Source organism: Meles meles, chromosome 2 (genome assembly GCF_922984935.1).
Source record: "Meles meles chromosome 2, mMelMel3.1 paternal haplotype, whole genome shotgun sequence".
Lineage (NCBI taxonomy): Eukaryota > Metazoa > Chordata > Mammalia > Carnivora > Mustelidae > Meles > Meles meles.
The window spans coordinates 207572501-207591883 of NC_060067.1; the positions used below are offsets into that span (position 1 = coordinate 207572501).

The 19383-nt window shown below is 41.9% G+C and overlaps 1 protein-coding gene across 1 annotated transcript in view; it reads left to right on the plus strand.

Annotated features, from left to right (window-relative positions):
• Positions 1-19383, plus strand: part of CSMD1 (CUB and Sushi multiple domains 1) — a 2021046-nt gene that overhangs the window by 1753357 nt on the left and 248306 nt on the right. The window contains exons 27-29 of the mRNA XM_045997494.1: positions 5121-5312; positions 10614-10752; positions 14193-14380. Coding sequence (XP_045853450.1) covers positions 5121-5312; positions 10614-10752; positions 14193-14380 — 519 coding nt within the window. The remainder of the gene's footprint in view (positions 1-5120; positions 5313-10613; positions 10753-14192; positions 14381-19383) is intronic.

Consider the following 19383-nt stretch of genomic DNA (forward strand, 5'->3'; position numbering starts at 1 on the left):
TTTGGAAGAATTGGAAGAATTTAATGGTTTGTTGAGAAGAATGGGCTCTTCGGTACATAAATTTAGGGCACACTAGATTAAACTGTTGTTCGCGGGTCTCCTTGCTGGAGAATTCCTCTGAACCCTTGCTCCCTGCCATGTGGCGTGGATGCATGAAAGAAGCTAGAGCACACAGTGCTGTTAGAGCAGCCAGTATCGATGGCCGGTCTTGTTTGACCGGTACCTGTTAATACCCTACAGAAGTTTCCTACGGGCCTGTCATTTTTTGCAAGGTTGATGTGCCTGTTGAGATTCTTATTCATGCACAAAATCTGTGCACCTTTGTGTAAAGCTTCTTTATTGGGCAGTGTGTGTTTTTGAATATGAATTTGGAAAGAGAAGTAATTAAAACATATCTTTGTTTTAAAAATTACAATGAAGGGAGCCTGGGTGGCTCAGTCTGTTAAGCACCTGCTGTCAGCTCAGGTCATGATCCCAGGGTGCTGGGATCAAGTCCCACATTGGGCTCTCCGCTCAGCAGGGAGCCTGCTTCCCCCCTCTCCCTTCTTTCTCTCACTCTCAAATAAATAAATAAAATCTTTTAAAAAATAAAATAAGAAATTGCAATGAGACTCACCCAGGATCTCCTTGAAGTTCATATCATATAAATTGTGGCAGAAATTATCAGTTGGAATGTCATGTGTAGTCATATGTGCAACCATTTGCTTGAGGAGAAGATGTAGTTTCCCTTGAGGATGTACAGTTAAGTCCAAAAGAGAAGTTTGTAAATGTACAATAGAATTTGCTTATGCTTTTTGCTTGTTTGTATGTATGCTTGTTTGTTTTTTCCGAAGCTCAGCAAAATCTCAGAAAGGTGGAGGATAAGTAGCTCTTAGGTTCTTTAGGAACATTACCTAAATAGTAAGCTCCACGTTGCTTCTAAAACACTAGTTCAACGCAAGTACATTTTGTTGCCTAGAAGGCGACCACTATGGATGATGAGTCTGGTGACTGAATTCTGTAATTGCTATTCTGTATAATACCAAGGTGTGGCTGACAGGTGCGACGCTCCTGACTTTCTCCCCTAAAGTTCTGCATCCTGCAGTCTGTTCTGCATTCCTGTCTTCTTTTGGGGTGACGTGCTTGCTTTCTGCCCTGCCTTCTGACCTTTGAGGCTGATACTGATACGGCATTTCTTGCTCTTTTCCCTTGGGAAAAATCTGTGAGGCTCAAACCCTTCCTCTCCTCTTAGCATCTACTGAGAACTGTACTTCCCAGTAAGATTTTCTTCCCCTAAACACTAGACGTGATAATAATGTGGAGGATGGCAGGCATGCTATGCCAGACGTCCTGCTGTGGTACAGAGGTATAACGATAATTGAGGGGCTTCAATGTCTAGCATTAGAATAAAATAGGCACTTTGGCAATGTATGACCTGAAAATACATTAATGATGTTGGATAAAATTGTTGTGAGTCTTTAAAAATGCATCACTAACCCTGTAAGAAAATAAGAAATCCTCAGAGTTCCTGGAATCTTGTTAAACAGGGAGAAGTTAGGAAGCTCAGAACTCCACTTTGTCTTGACAGCAACTGCCAGTAGATCCCGGTGACCCCGAGCTTCTCTTTTGAGAGTCCAATGGGCTGAGAGACTAGGAAGTAAATTCTAAGATTTATCTATTGGATATATCTTATATCATGTATAGCTGGTACTCAAGGGCAGGGGGTTTACTGTGTGTGTAAGAGAGAATACAGAGATTGTAAATAGATAGATACCAGATAGATAGATAGATAGATAGATAGATGATAGATATTGATGCATAGATACATGGATACGTGGATACGTGGGTATAGGCATAGACATAGATATGCATGATCTAGAACTCAGAACCAGAAGCAGGTATCAAACTAGCTTATAGGTGAATTCCTACCATCTCTATGGTCAAAAATGCATCACATTTCCACAAATGAAAATTTATTTTAAAGAGGTCCAGCAGAGCGATTGCAGTCAGTGGTGTTATAATAATGTTATGTGGTGACAGATAGTGGGCACACTTGTGGAGAACAAGTATAGTGAGGGGAGTTGTCAAATCATTATGTAAAACACATGATAAAAACAAATGAAAATATGAGTAAGTAACAATATACTGTATGAATAGCCGCATATATTTGAAAACGAGTGATGACTAATCGAAAAGCACAATGATGGAAAATTGAACTCGCTGCCGTTTTAAGATAATGAACCTGATGTAGACGCGAGCAGATGGCGGAAGGAAAACACTCCCCATGATTGTCTGGAAGAGAGAACAAAGTTTACAGAGATCATAAAATGAGAGGAAGGTGAAGAGGCAAGGAAGATAGAGATATCTGTTGCATTTTAATTTGAGAAGCAGGGAAAGGAGATGTTCCACAGGATAATGGCGTAATCCTCAGATTCAAAAGCGCCAATAAATTCCAAGCAGAGTTAATGAAAGGAAGATCATGGGTAGACACAGTATGATGAAAATTTGAATATCAAACAACGGAGTGTGATCTCATTGCAGTTTCGGACCGTGAGGTGACGTGAGAACACTGGAAGCCAGAAGAACTAAAATAATGTCTTAACAGTATCGAGGGGGGAAATGGCAGCCAGTTATTAACCCTGAATTACAAACTCAGTGAAAACATCCTTTAGGAGTGAAGGAGAATTTCAGATATTTTGAAAGCACTGAAGTATTTTTGGACAAAACACAGTTTACCACCGTAGGACTTGTTTCCGTCAGCTATTGCTGCGTAACAAAGAACACCAAATTCTAAGCCCTGTGTACGTCAGCTGGGGCAGCTTCTGTTTTCAGCTGTGGAGCAGCTTTGCTTCAAGGTCCCGATCCGCAGGCTGACTGGAAGTTTCGCCTCCTGTTCCGAGTCTTCCAGGACCAACAGACAGGGCTTTTTCCTGGTCAGGGCAGAAGAGTAAGAGGGTAAGCCTCTTGAACCAGCGTTCAAGACATTAATGCAATGGAGAACCATATGCAGTGGATATCAGTAACCCAGAGCATCAGACCTAAGTGTGATGACTCAGAAACATAATACCGAGCCAGAAAGTCTCAGAAGAACCTGTAATGTGTGATTCCATTTATGTGAGTTCAGAAGGGAGGATCCCCATGCAGCTACTGTTGGAATGCAAACATTTGTGCTAACTAGAGAGAAGCAAAGGAAAGATAGCTGTGAAATTCCAAATAGTTACTTCATCGGAAGTGAAGGGAGGGCATGAGGTAAGGAAGTGCAGGCATCAGTAGGTATCATCAATATTTCTGAGTGATAATCTATTTCTTAAATCTGAATGTTATTTAAATGTTGACTTTTTGTGGTTAGTAGTGTTGTAGAGACACATGATTGTATATTTTAATACATGATAAAGCCAGTTAGAGAACAGTCGTGAGTGGGGAAGGCAGCCTCAGCCTTCCATTAGCTTAGAGAACACCAGGCGGAGAGACAGGTTGGTGAGCTATCACACATCCACGTTCACGACAGATTTGATCAGTTAGCATTTGTCCTGATTAGTTACCTGAAGGTTAGTGAGCTCAAGTGATCTGGATCCCATGGAGCAAGGCTGGGATCAGAAGCAAGTCGGACGGCTCTCGGGATCCTTGATGCTCATCCCTTCCTTCCCTCTGTGCCGCTGAACCATTTCCTTTTGTCTTGGATTGTTCATTCAGCCGTAAGTTAGTTAAAAATCCTTAGAGATCACAGAGAAGGACCTGCACATTTTGCATCTCCTATCTTTTATTTAAATTTCTTCTATCTTGCCAAATACATAACAATGCCCCAGGATTTCCCAAACCAAACCAAATAAGAGACTCAAAACACAGACATCAAAGCCTGACGGACCTTATATCTGCAAACATTATGGACCTCCATGCTGCAGACAGTATGGTGGCATGCCATTGGGCAATAGCTGTTTTTCATCTTTCTCTCTCGGCAACACGTGTTACCTGCCCTGGAGCATGCCACAGGAAAATCTAGCTTTCTATCACAGCCCCTTCAGCAGTGAAGAGGGGCAGAGCTCACCATTGTAGTTGAAAGTGAAAATGGAATAAATATATATATATATAAATATATATAAAATAATATAAATAAATAAAAATATATAAAATATATATATCCTTTTAAGCTTTGGACCCTGATGTGTGTCTTCCTAATTTTTAGTAGAATGTCAAGTACGTAGCAGTTACAGAAATTGGAGAAAATAGCTAGTACTTTCTTGATCATTTCCTTTCAGTGTAATGTGGGAGTTAGAATTCTGGGCCAGAATCTGGGTAGGAAGGTACGCTCATTGAGTGGCTTCAAGCAGATTTGGTAGCTAGCTGCCTGTGTGACATGACTTTGGGTGTGTCTATTAGAACATGCACACCCGATGATTGCCAGAGGCTCACGTTCCAGTGCTCCAGCTGTCCCTCGAAAGCTCTCTTACAAGTTTGTTTGGAGATCCTGGCCTCTATTAAGCTCACTTGAAATTCCTAACACTTTTACTATTTTTTGACCCCAAAGTCATCATTTTTAGAGCTTCTATTAAAACCAGGATGACCATATAATTTATTGTCCAAGCTAGAAATTTTTTGAGAGTGAAATGGGGTTATTGGTCATAGGGTTACCAATAACCCTATGAGACTAAGGATACCCTGGTTTGAGCTGACGCGCACCTTCTCTCAGTGGTTCCCATTCCAACGTCAATCTAGTCACCTTAGCTGGTTGTCACCTGGAAGGCACAGACTGTAAATGTATCCTATTCTGTTTTACTCAAGGTTCTTTGAGATTGATATACTTTAAAGAAATATTTTAAATGTCTTGAAAGTAATGTTAGCAATAAAATCAGAGGGGTGGGGTGTGTCCGCGTGTGTATTCAGTAAGGCATGATACAGTGCCTTGACGTATTCTATCACTGTGCGTTTTCAACAAATTTTGCCTGTACTTGTTCAAAGAAACCATTATCAAGATTCGCGTTATGGAATGTATCCTTGGGAACAGAAACTTATCCATTCGCATGCAGACCGGCAAGTCATGACGCCCGCCCATCGAGTGCTTCTGTACCCAAGGGCTGCTACGCCTACGTGAGGGTGGGGACCCTGTTCCCATTGCTTGACCTGCTCTTGTCTTTGCCTTGCAGCCTCAGTGGCGTCCACCTGCAACGATCCAGGAATGCCTCAGAACGGCACCCGCTACGGGGACAGCAGAGAGCCTGGTGACACCATCACCTTCCAGTGTGACCCTGGGTACCAGCTCCAAGGACAAGCGAAAATCACCTGTGTGCAGCTGAACAACCGATTCTTTTGGCAACCGGACCCTCCTACCTGCATAGGTATTGCACAACAGTCATTTTATGTTTTGGAATGAATACATGTTATCATTAAAATTGCTCCATAAATGTGTTATTTCTCCAAAGCGATGTCTCCAGAGTTTCGTACATGCCCTCTAGTTCAGAGACTGTATGGAAATTTTAGTGTAAACCTTCAAACCTTATTTTATTAGGTGAAGTAAAGAAAGTAGTTTACTTAACGTACAGTAATTGACATTTCTCTAACATTTCCTCTCCTTAAAAAATCTTGTAGGGGCGCCTGGGTGGCTCAGTGGATTAAGCCGCTGCCTTCGGCTCAGGTCATGATCTCGGGGTCCTGGGATCGAGCCCCGCATCAGGCTCTCTGCTCCACAGGGAGCCTGCTTCCTCCTCTCTCTCTGCCTGCCTCTCTGCCTGCTTGTGATCTCTCTCTCCGTCAAATAAATAAATAAAATCTTTAAAAAAAAAAAAAAATCTTGTAAAAACAGGGGTCAGTCAAATTAATGTAATTTAAAATTCTGGGGGCCAGAACATTCATAACCTGCTATTGGTATTCTCATTTTTAATATAGAAACACGCCCTTCATCCAAACCAACTCAGTAAAAAGTATTTTCTTTTTTTAGATGATTCTTCTATAATATTGGTACATTTTAATAGAATCCTGAAAATCAGAAATTATACTGCTTTGGTCAAAATGAAGATAAAAGGAGAAACATGCTTCTGAAATTCACTAGAATTTCATAGTTTGACCTTATTGAGAGGGTATCAGTTGGTTTTCCAGACTTCAGTTTGAATAACTATCCAAGATATTCTATCAAAAGTATGGTTTTAGGACACTATATAATTTTATATAAAATAGTAATTACATGCAGATTGTCCCCTCACTCGGTTAAATATTTCACCGTAAATACCTATTTCATCTTATTTTTGAAAGAAACTGCTAAACTTTATTATTTTAATGAACTGTCACGGTTTAATTTGTACTTCTTTATGATCTGTTTGAAAAATGTAAAATTTAATTAATCTGTGGAGAGAGGAAGTGATAATGAAATGATATGCACATAGTTAATAGGCCATTTTGCATAGGGTGAACTTGAGGGGATTTTGTGATTGAAATGATTTTTATTGTCATATACACAGCGGTAGAGACATTCTCCGTGGTGCGGTGCAGCTGGGATACGCAGGTCCTCACTTCCCTCTAAGTGCTCCGAGTACTGGGAGGCTGCGTGAGGTCTGCTGGCTCCGCTGATCAGCGTGCTCAGCCTTGTCCTGGAGCGGCCGGGGGCACTGGGTGCTTGGTGCCCAGTTTACCTTCTGTAAATCCAGGGCGCCCTCCTGCCTTTTACTTCCAGCCACGTCCTCTGGAGACTTGCAAGATTTCCGTGTGTTACTTTTTTAAAGTAGAGTGATTGCCTGTAAATGTAACATCATTTTAAACCGTCGCTCTGCTTTTAAATTGACCGGAACACTCCCTCTGCCCCCATTTTGCGTGATTTCAAAGGCATGGAGGCGCTTTCCAGACCAATGCTGGTGCCCGTGAAACTCCAAAAGAGTACATCTCAGTCCCCATGATTTTAGACACTTGTCAAATGTGACCATCTTCCCAACTAATCTATCATCTTTTGTTAGTTTATATCTTAGTTATATAATTTTGACCAATGACTATATATGTTATGAGCGGAATAATCCAGTTCTCAACAGAGAATGTAGGCAGCGTTTCCTCTGCCTTGAGGATGGGCCCCAGGGACAGGCTTAACTCACTTGTAGGCAATTGAATATCAATTGTGCAGACAGCCCCGCCTGCACGCCTAGGCATTTTGTAACAGAAAAATAGGAAATGTGTATTTGGGAATAAATTAATGTTATCTTTGCATTACATTGTAAACACTTCTTTTCCCCCAGAAATGAGGCTTATGTTCTCCTTAAGAAAGCCGTCCATTAGGACGGCAGCTGATCATGTCTTAGCACCCATGTAAATTCTGCTCTGCTGACTTTAGACAGTTTTTAATTTTATGTTTTAAGCTTTTTCCTTATTAAAAAATAATACATGTTCAGTTAAGAGAAGAAAAATGGAGAAAAAGCTGTCATCTTTCTACCTGGAGGCAAATACTATTAACATAAACATGCATAAATAAGCATCATAATTATTTTATGTATGTCTAATCTATTTTTAAAATGTTTTTAAGTGACAGTGTCCTGCTTATTTTGTAAATTGCACTTTGACTTACCGGTACTAAAGGAGGACCTCTTTGTGCTACTCTGTATTCTCTGCTGGTTTGTAATGACTGCGCAGCGTCTCTGTGGACTGGCCAACGCTGAACGCACGATCCCTTCCTACTGAACACTTAGGTTGCTTCCGTCCGTCCTCTACGATGAAGATCGCAGAAATGAAACTTCTTGCTGCAAAACCCATCCATGCTTATTTATAAATGACGTTTTTCTACAAATGTATGTGTTTCCAGGGCCTTTAAAACATTTTTCAAAACTTTTTTGGGATTGTGCACCAATTTACATCACCAACAGAGCCATGGGTGTTAATTTTCCCCGAAGGAGGGGGGAAAAGCCCCATGTACATAGTTTTTAATCTCATAATTTGATATGGGCAGAAAGTGATGATTCTTTTATTTTTAAAGGAATTTAAGTTAATAGTGAGGCTGAATGGTTTTTTATTTCATATTCTTCTCGGCCATTTGAATGTGTTCTTTCCCGACGGGCTGGCCTACTAATTTATCTTCCCCTTTTATTATTAGTAGTCCTTTTCCTCCTGTCTTTGGTTCTTTCTCTCTCTTTTCTGAAATCTCTTAACCTTTCACCTGTTGGTATATTGTTCATACTTCCACAACCTTGTCATTTGCTGCTGATTTTTCTTGTGGATGGTTTGGATAGCTCCCTTTCTTCACTTCCCAAAGGACTCTAATGGTAGAGGCACCTCCTTTTGGGGTTTTCAGCGGAGCCCAGAGAACTTGCCTCCAGCCCAGAGGATGCTCACCACTTTCTAGTTCTGAGTGACGGGTCCCTCAAAATCTCCATATCCCGATTTTCTTATATCGCTTGCAATCCCTATTGTCCAAGTCCAAGTTATTAAGAATTCTGAAAAGCAAGAATTTGCCCTAAGTTTACAGAAATTCTTTATGTGTCCACATCTAGCCCTGATCTGCAGGGAGGCTATTTCAAGACTAGTTATGTTGTTGAATGGCATAAACACGGAACCGTGTTGATGTAGGAATGTGGATGTGTGTCACTAAGGAGTGCTGCTTCACACCGTGAGGGATGGAGACGTGACTGGGTACAAGGAGTGGGGCTTACGGATTTCAAACATGGCGCGAGGATTGATACAAATGTGTGGTTTTCACTTCTGAGTCTGTTCCCTCCGGAGAATTTCCTGGAGCGGCTGAGTCACATTTTGTACTCATTCCTCATGCTATCCAAAATATTTTGCAAGCTTTCAAATTAAAACCTAATGGAGCTAAAAGGAAAAATGCCTGACCCAATGAGAGAGCAAACACAGCGAGATGGTGCTACTTACTCCCCTGGAAGCTTCCAGATCACCTCTGTAGAAATGCCTCCTTGGGTCTGTTCGGGATAAGACCAGGACACCCCTTTGTTTCGCTTTAGTCAGTACCTATTGTCGTCCCCAGATTCTTCCTGCTGGCGACACCCTGGAATCCAGTGGCCTGAATCTGTCATTCTTCATCTCGCAAACCCTGCGTGCAGTGGAACGTCCCCAGACTCTGGGGTACCTAGTGCTTCCCCTCCAAGCCACCTGCCACCATCCGTGTCCCTGTCCTCTGCCTGATGCCGTGAGAGGCAGCCTCCTGGGAGAGCTGATTAGTTGGTGGTCTCGGCGGAATGTATTAAAATCAGACTGCGTGCCAGGGAAACGTGGGCTTAACCGTTTTTGTGAAAATTGTATCATACTACTCTTGAGGGCATATCCGAATTCATTCTAAGTATTTCCTATGATGCTATGTAGAGTTTGCCTTTAATGAGACTGAATTTTAATAGAAAATATAAAACAAATTCTAGTACTTTCTAAAATATATATGGTATATAAAATATTTATATATAAAATATTTATTTATTTATTGAAAACATTGTTTTCAGAAGCACTAAATGGGTATCGAAAGACATAGCTATCGCAGAAATTTAGAACACATGTATCTTCATACAATTTCCAAAAAAGTGTGTGTGTGTGTGTGTGTGTGTGTGTGTGTGTGTGTGTAGAAAAAATTACCAATTAGGGTATTTCTTTCTCTACTTACCCTTTTTTTTCCCCCTAAATGCATAACAGTCAGTTATGTGAATACAGTATCTCGTTTAGATGGGACTTTATAATTTAACTGGGCTGATTCCTTAAAGCAACTTGGTGACAAGCCACAGTATTTGATATGAAGAACCATAAACTTAGCACGTTCCTGAATGCATCTGGAATGTATATACTTGTGAGTTGTTTGCAGTGTTTTCACACCTTCCACATGATGGAAGATTTAACAGAAATCCTACGTAGTAAGTGAAACCATCCTAAACGTTTTGAGGTTTAGGAATGAAAATTGGCTTGCCTGTTACCATGGTTGAACTTCATAGCGGTCATCTTCCGAATGTAAATGCCAACCCAGGTAACTAAAAAGTGACAGGTATGAAGAAAGATCAGCATCATTTAAAGTGCTTCTTTCGATGGTGGCGTACTGAGCGCTGTGATCACATAATATTTTTAGGATTGATGTCCCAGCTCACTCTCTTACTGGTTCCCTATCCCAGGATGTCACTTAAACTTTGTTAGTTCTGTCATTGCTGAATTGTGTCCCAAACCATACACCTATCAGAGGGTGGTGAGAATATGTGGTCACGACTATTTCCTGAATACTTGATCAAAAACTGTGCCAGGCAAGCATGAAACACAAGTGGACAGGAAGCATGCCTTCTAGAGCAATCTGGCAATGACTTTGTGGACCAGAAAGACAGAAGAATTAGCAGGACCATAAATGTTGTTTGTGGGGATTTCATTCCCCTTCCCATGTGTGTGTGTGTGTGTGTGTGTGTGTTTGCACACACACACGCACATCCTGGGAGCATGGACGAGTAAAGTAATCTGTAAAGCTTAAAATTATGGCAAGTCAAGTTTGTCAGCAGTTTAAAATCCTCCCTAAAAACATGGTGGGACATTATATAAAAATCATGAACAAGCCATGAAAAATGTACAGCCCTCCTAGGTCTTAAATTTTCACCTGGAAAATTGTTTAGTAACCCAACAGGTAGGGCATGTCCTTGTTGAATTCTGTGGTGTCTTATCTCTCACTGACCAGCATTGTTCCTCTTCTGTGACAGCTGCCTGTGGGGGGAACCTGACCGGCCCGGCAGGTGTCATTTTGTCACCTAACTACCCACAACCATATCCTCCTGGCAAAGAATGCGACTGGAGAATAAAAGTGAATCCCGACTTCGTCATTGCCTTGATATTCAAAAGGTACCATCTCTTGTAGAATCCCTGTTGACAGAATGGTAAGGGTCATGCCTAAAAATCACGCCGCATACCCCTTCGTGCAGTGCCCAGTTTTACCGAATGAAACCGCTCCATCTCGTTCTGAGAGCTGCTGCCTCGGGCTGCAAAAGGACGTAAATGGAAATAGATTACTTGGCTGCCGAGCATTCTACTTGTCTTAGGACAGACATGACATAGCAAGGATTACTCTTAAATACTGGCTGGCACGCGGTATGCTCCACATGAGAAGGCTGAATTTACAGAATTGTCAAGAAGAGTAATAAAACAGCGATAGACATGGGCTTAGTCGAATGTCTCATCAGTGTCTCCTATTCCCCACACGTGTGATAATGAATTCACTCCCGTCATACGTCTTGTCTGACATTCCCAAAGGTAGCCGCTTGTATTTGTGATAAAATCTTTATTATCATTGAGATATCATCACTTGATAGAACTTGGAAAATGGAAGTTCCCCCAATGCGGTTGCTGTGAAGTCTGAATTAGTAGACGTTACTCCTTAAAAAATTACTGCTGACTTACTCCTGTTAAACTTGATGATGAAGTTTCAAACATGCTGGTTATCTTATAAATTCTATAGGACTCTCCTATTACTTGCATCTGGTATATCATAATTGAATTTTTTTGCAAATCCCAAGACCTCCACTTCTGCATTTTGAACTAAAGGAAGGGGCGTTTTAAAAAATAAGTGGTTCTAAAGGTCATGCTATTGACCTTTTACCTCTCTGGGGTGAAGTGGTCTAATTCCATTTATTTGCCAATTGAACACATTTCCTTTTCTGAAGTCTATGTCCCGTTCCAGGCCTGTTGGTGATTATCTTCCTTCACTTTCTCCTCCTGATGGGATCTGAATCAGTGTAATTTTAAACGCCCGCAGTGCTCAATGTTAAGTAGTCTGATAAGCCATCCTGTCTTGAATTTACCCAAGCTGCTATAAATTTGCCTCTTGATGAATATTTAGAATGCCTCTCAGCTATTACACAGAGCCACCGAACATCTGCAGCTATTTTGGGCGTCTCTGTGGGTTTTGTGAATGTTAACGTCTACCAGTGCCTTCCTTAAAGCCAGGAGACACCAGTGGTACCGGGGGATGGAAAATATGTGAACAATGAAAAGCCTTTTAGAGAAACAGAGCCGTATAGATAAGAGTCTCCCATCTTCCGATGTGTCACAGTGCCTGACTATCAAGGTTCCCCAAGGGCAAGCCATGTGATAAGACAGACGTTGTTTTGTTTTGTTTTGTCCTGTTTTTTTTTTTTTCTACTTATTTTACACACCTCTCTGGAAAGAAAGTAGAAGTAGAAAATCTCCAACCCTTCCTCCACCTTTGAGATCCCTAAGTCCTTAGCAGACTCAATTTGATGGAAAGTTCACAAAGCTGGGAATGACTGTGAGCCCTTCCAAGCAGATGGACTTAGTAGACAGAGGGGGAACAGGAGCAGTGGGTGGGGACACGGATTTCACCCAGCAAAGCGGGGCTGGCACTAACACGTGCGGCCCGGAGGCACGGTTTTACGAACGCGAGTCAAGTCAAGTGTGTTTCTGTGAGGCTGGGGCGGGTGGCCGCTGGCCTTACTACCAGTGAAGGCAGCACATTACTAGACCTGGAGCACCAGCTCTGAAGGTCATCCCGGTACTTGGCATGACGGGGGAGGGATGGCTTCTCGCAGGCCCCTGTCCCCTGCGGCCCCTATGCTACTCCCACACTGGGACTCAGATTAAATTTGGCTCAACAGCTGGGCCCGACTTGGTCTCTTGTTGGGGTCCATGGGTTGTGCAGCTAGCGTAAGTAGAAATACGAATAGATTTTACAAACGGAATCATAATGAATTACACATCTCACTCCAGACTTTACACATGGATTATGGTATATCCAGAGAGAGAGCAGTCAGAAGGCTTTGTGTCTGTGCCTTGTTGTGTTTCCAGTGCTCAAACATGATCTATCTATGCCAGGTATTGGGGCACAGTGTGACTGGGTTCTAATAACATTCTTGTTAAGTATTACAAAAAAATTCTTATTCTCATTAAAGCCCACTTGGCTGATACTATTCCTGTTGGTGCCTTTATCCTTTCTCTTGCCAATCTTTTACTCCTTGTTCATTTCTGATTTCAAGGAATCTGTCAAATGATCAGACTAGGAGACCTTTTACAACTTCCTTTAGTAAATATGTTTGGGGACCTCCCACGGGACCCAGGGTAGCCTTGACATAAGGCGGGACGGCTCGATGCCAGGCTGGGGTCAGGATTAACGTTGGGTCCTCCATGGTGCCCCGTCTTTGTCACTTCCTTCAGAATGCGGTGGGCAATGTCTGAAGACAGCTGTATTCCTTGTCATCCCTTGAATCTGCAGAAAAACAACGCCACCTTAACAAAGCCCATGTTGGTGATTGTTAAAGACTCCTGACTCTCCATCCTATCCACTGCCAACTCAAAGGAGACTAGAAGGTGCTCAGAATGAGTTGTTGAGTCCTTGCTACGGACTCAACAGCCTGATTCAGAGATGGGGGGAAGTGGAACACCAGCCAGAATGCATTACTTAAACTCCTCTAATTTGTTGGCTTGTTCTGATCTCATCAAGATCTTATTCATCTGTACGTTTAATCTTTTACTGAGACTGTGTTCCTTTCTGAAGCTCCCAGATTATCATCAGCTTTCTCATCAAAAATGGCAGAGACATTGCAAGCCAAATCCCTCTTGAGAGCTTTAGGGATTACTGGGATATTTAATAGTAGAGAAGAAAGGGAAATAGAGAGCAGATAGAGAGCGGAGTGGAGACAGGGGAGGGGGATGGGAAAGGGATAATTGGCTGAAGTCAGCGATGGGGAAGCCTGGACTGGAACAGGTGCCTCCCACACTCTGTGACATCACGGCGATGACGTGCATCAGCCGATTTACCCAAGCAAGGAGAGGCAGCTACCTTTTTAAAAGTAAACAAAACAAAAAAAAACAAAAAGCTCACAAAAAAGGAATTTTTAAACAAAACTTTAGTAATTGTTTTTCAAACTAAACGTATTCACACAAAAATCAAGTACCAGTGGGAATTCTTCCCTTTTAAGCCATTTCCTTCAAACCACATTTCATTAGCAATTTCATGAGTGCGGGGAAGAGCTATTCAGTCCTCAGTATTAGGATCCGTCTTCCCATAGACAACTTCCAAATCATACTATTTTGAATACAGTGGTCATCCTGTAACATACTGACAGTGTTTCTCTTGGATAGTTGTTATACATATAGCTATTTTGACATGTAAATTGCTGTTACATTTCACTTTGGGGTTGTTCTAAGATTTAACAAGCGTTGCTTGGAAGCAAAGGGACTCACTCACTGTGGGATCGCAGTAACGTTCTAGTTGGGGAGATGAGAGGCGTGTCGCAGGTGTCTAACCTGATCCATTCTCTACCCTCTAGTTTCAACATGGAGCCCAGCTATGACTTCCTGCACATCTATGAGGGAGAGGACTCCAACAGACCTCTCCTTGGAAGCTTCCAGGGCTCCCAAGCCCCAGAAAGGATCGAGAGCAGTGGAAACAGTGTTTTCCTGGCATTTCGGAGTGACGCCTCTGTGGGCTTGTCGGGATTCGCGATTGAATTTAAAGGTACTGTGGCCAGTTTCATTGGCTCGCCAAATAATTCGTGTCAGGACGTTTCCATTGTAAGCATTTATTTCCGACATCTTGCCTGTCTGTTTAGTATGGAAAATGCTCATGTCTCTGTCATCTGTCGGGGGAAAGACAGATCGATCTTTCCAGTGCAGAAGAAAATGCAGAGACACAGGTCTACCTTAGCGAAAAGAAAAACCAAAACAAAACAAACAAACAAAATTCTGAATAATTTCTTTTTCCTCAAATTTGTGCCATGTAAAAATAAATTATGGTTTGTGTAATGAAGGATTTGATGACATAGAAGAATTATTTTAATATGTGTTTTAGTATCTTTTAGTTTATTTCGTCAGACTGACTAAGATTAAGTACATCAAAATAGCTTGGAATCATCCATGGTTTTCTACGTGTAATACCCGTGGCCCTTGCCCTGTTACCTACCACCTGTGGGCCCTGGTCCAGTGAATCGTCCAGGGCAGGCAGGGGTTCCTGTGTGGTCACCGGAGGGGTGACCCCTACTTCATTTGGGATCCACCATCCCCGTTATCAAACATCCTGAGAAAACAGACAGAGACAAACTCACAAATATAAACCACCCTAAACTAAGCGTTTTGCTGTAGGATCTGTGAAAATAATTACACACTTTTAAATCCACTTCTCACGTGAACAAAGAAAATGCAAGGTATATTGCTAAGAATTAGAGAAAAGGGCTTAACGGAATATCATTTCACAGTAGTGAGTGCTTTGTAAAAAAAAAATGAGAATATATATATTTAAACTTTGAGTTACTTAATACTAGTAATTAAATTGTCACATAAAGTGTAAAACACATTTCATCTCTGTTAACTCTTCACTGGGCACGTGTCTCCTGACATGGTTTTAACTAGAAAATTAATGTATTTCCCTCCAAACAACAAAACCTACAAACTTACTAATTCTTCTTAAAATGTACAGCAGGAAAAAAATTTAAACATTTCAGCAGTCAGAGGAGTTCTTATGCTTTGGGGATGGGATCTGTTAATGTCTGTGAATAATTAAAAACAGTACTTTCAAGCATTTTCTGTATCATCAGGTAGTTTCTGTGTTAACAAGAACTCACAGAAACGCACTTCGCCGTGACAATGCCCAGTCCGTAATGAGTTTAAAAAAGACCACGCTGCATCTAAATACAGGGACCCACATTTGCCACTGCCTGCTCGGAGGCATGTACCCTGCAGGGCATTCTAGAGTAGATGATCAGTGAGCGAGTGAGTAAGCGTGGGAGGAAAGCCCTGCCTCCTTGTCTGGGTTCTTTGTGACCAGACCAGCCATCTCTCTGGCGGCTGCAGCTCCTAAGGCCTGGAAAGCTCTTCAGTAGAGGCAGTGGGCAAGTACAACCAGCAGAAGACAGGGGAAGGCAGCAGTAGCTCGAGCTACCCCAGCCAGCGCCCCTGGAGGCCAGCACCTGAGCAGTAGAGTCATGGGCAGCCTCACTGAGCCTCCATCTCTGGCCCCGGCTGATCCCCCCGCGGGGCCCCAGGACTAGGGTGCTCAGGGGTGTCTCCTTAGGGAGAACAGATGTGAACTCTGGCAAAACAACACGTTATGAAGTCCTGACTTAGAAAACGGGACAAACTGTGAGCAAAAACAGTATCCGTGATTTATCTCGAAACACCCTGAACTGACAGCCGATGAATGGAACCAACAGATTAGACGCAGGACGTTTAGAGAAACGAAGACGACACTTGCCGTCAGAAATCCAAATTAGTGACACCGAGCGGATAATCGTGTAAGTGGCATTAACCAAATATTCAACTAAACTCAGAGAGACGTACAAGGACACATGATCGAAGAGGCTGAGAAGACAACAGTCATGTGGGATAGACCCCTTCTCTGAGGTTCGCTGCCCCTGTCTTGGTCTGGGTGACAGGGTCCACCACATCTGTCCTGAAGCAGATGCCCCTCCCCCAGCTATAGCCTCAGGGCCGCAGGTCGCTTGACACTGTGTCCCCTGTCTGGGTCACTCTCCTTACTTCCCACGTGGTGGGTATCTTGTCCTCGTGCATCATCACAGAAGAGGGGGGAGGACAGGGCAGTGAGACATTTAGAGAGACAGACCAAGAGACCACACTCACATAACGTTTATTACAGTTTATTACATAACTTTTATTTGTGATTAGTTATTATCGCTCCTCTCTCAGTGTGCCTAATTTATAAGTTGAACTGTTATGTGTATGAATAGAACAAAATGAAGCGTATGGAGGGCCTGGTGCTGTCTGCATTTTCAGCCATTCCCGGGGTCTGGGGACGCGTCCTGAGTGGGGGCTGCTGGTATGGAGACGTGTCCAGGCCTGGACCACTAGCTGCCAGTATGCGCTGCGGGACGCCGGTGGGCAGCAGCCAGTGGAACGAGCCTTCCGGTGCCTGCAGTCATACTTTTTCATTCCTGCTCTGCTTAAACTAAATGTTCTCTGCTCTAGATGGGATTTACGCAGCTACAAAGAATGAACACAATGTCACCTGCCCTTCAAAATATCCAAATCGGTTTTCAATAAAATGATTAGAATGCTGGTCCCAACATGATACACAGGGACAAACTCCAATAACAGCAGAACAAGGGCCTGCAAAAAGGTGTTATATCATTTCACATATGATAATATCTGTCATCAGTTATATGTTAACAGAAATTATATATTCATATAATATACATTTATTTATATATATGTCTGCATACATTTACTGCTTTGGTTACAATGCAATATATGTAGAACACATATATGACAATATAATAATTCATTATAGTGCGATAATACAATAATATATGTTATAACATAATGGTATAATATAATAAGGTATATAATAACATATTAATTAATATATAATATATTATATATTATATAATGATGCATATTATAATATAATCTGTAATATTTTTAGTATATATTTCATTTGAGCCAAAGTATGTAAGTAAATGACATAATAGATTCTTATAGTTAAGAATTAAGTTTAACCTGCCACGCATCAGGATTGGGATCCGGTGCGGAGAGGCCCTCATCCCAGAAATGTGGCCGGAAAGAGGGTCGCCCCCTCTACTGTCTGCTACGCATGTTCGTGGGGAACCTGGTGCTAAACCATTCGTAGACGACCTACTTCTGGGCTGGGGTTTCGTATGTAGCAGAGCAAGCTTCCTCGCCGTGCTCTATTGAAAAGTCAGCCCTGGACACAAGGGTTTGTACAAGAAAACAAAAACAGAAGAAAGCAAATTAAAAAAAAAAATTAAGTTTACATCAACAGTTGCCAAAGAGATCTCTGTTTGGCTGATGTTGACACGTAGATCTTTATAAATATAATGGGAAATATGGAATAAATACAGTTAAACAAGTCTCCTTTTTTCCTGCAAAACTTCCCAAACTTGTACCTTTTTCCTCTTCTAAATATCATCCATTCTTACGAGACTAAATATCATCCATTCCTACGAGAATGTGCCATGCAAAGTTTTCAGAGCTCATTTCATTCTTCATCTCTCATGACACATCTGTAGTCTCCCAGGATGGTCTTCTCCAGGCGTGAGTGTGTAGAATTACTAATAAGCAACACGTAGACAATCAGTAAGAAGAAATTTAAATAAGGACCAATATGAATCCCAACCAAAAAAGTTGAAGTCTTTACCTTATGATTTTCAGAGATCTTTTGTATGTGTGATCATCACTGGATTTTCTACAATGAGTGAAGGGACGGACGTGTGAACTCTCTGCAGTGGGAGAGATTGTCAAGCCAAAAGCAGAGAGCAAAGACATGTTTATTTTCTCCACTCAAGTTATTTTCGAGCCTGTTGACACTGATGGCCCCAATCACTTTCTCTGTCTCTCACACACACATAGAAGCCAAATTCTGTTTTTATACCTTTCAGCTAAAAAAGGAAGATGAAAATCTCAGGTAACTTCTATAGTGATCACTCGAAGATCTGTAAGATCCAGTTCCTGAGGCTTCGACATTACCAGGAGCTGTGAGGATGGCATGAAGGCTGTTGACATGCATAAGCAAAAAGCAATTCAGATGATGAAATGATGTATAACTATATACACATATATAAACGTTTAATACCTATAAACATATAAATATATACATATACATATAAGCATATGTATGCACAAACACACATATAACATATACGTGTGTACATATATATACATATATATTTCCATTTAGGGGTTTTGGAAGCTCTCTCGAATATAAAGACATTTAAAATATTAGGGTTACCAACAGTTAACTGGGATGAACCGTGTAGCTACAAGCTACAAAGACAGTTTTGTATTTATATTTAGGAAAAGACAGGTTTTTAGTGAAAGATTTTTAACTCTTCAAGCAGCAGGTTCAGATTCTCCGCGTTTAAAGCAGGCTGGGGACCGTCCTCGCAGTGGAGTGCTGAAGCACAGCATTAAAGCCCACTGTGCCCCCGGCTCAGTGCCCGGTGTGAAACAGGCCTGGATCCGTCTGGGCAGCTCCTGTCATTAGGCTGGGTGGTTGGGGGGTCAGTACAGGGCAGACACAGCACTTGGCATCCTTCCAACCATGCGTTCCCGGAAGCAGTGCTCTGTGTCAGGAAGCTCGGTGGGCATGTCCCTTCCCCATCTTCCGAGCCGGGCTGCTGTCACCGTATCTGAAAGTGCATCGGCTTGCGTGAACCAGCCTTCCCGAGAAGCCTCACCTTCTCATTGCTCCTAATGTGTGCTGTGATTTCATGTTAGTAGGATTTAAGCACAGAGCTCGAAAATGACCTCAGCTTTTCCTGAGTCAGTGTCTTTGGTTCAGTACTAGAATCCGGAAGGGGGACAAAAAGATGCATACAACAATAATGCTGTATTTTTTTTAACGTAAATGACAGTAATTCAATAGCAATTCTCCCATAAAATGTGGTTAAAAAAAGAAATTTTATTAGATAGGAGTTTTTCCTATTTTTCTATACTATTTTCTATAATATTTAACTGATATTTTTAACTTGATAATCATTTTTATGGCAT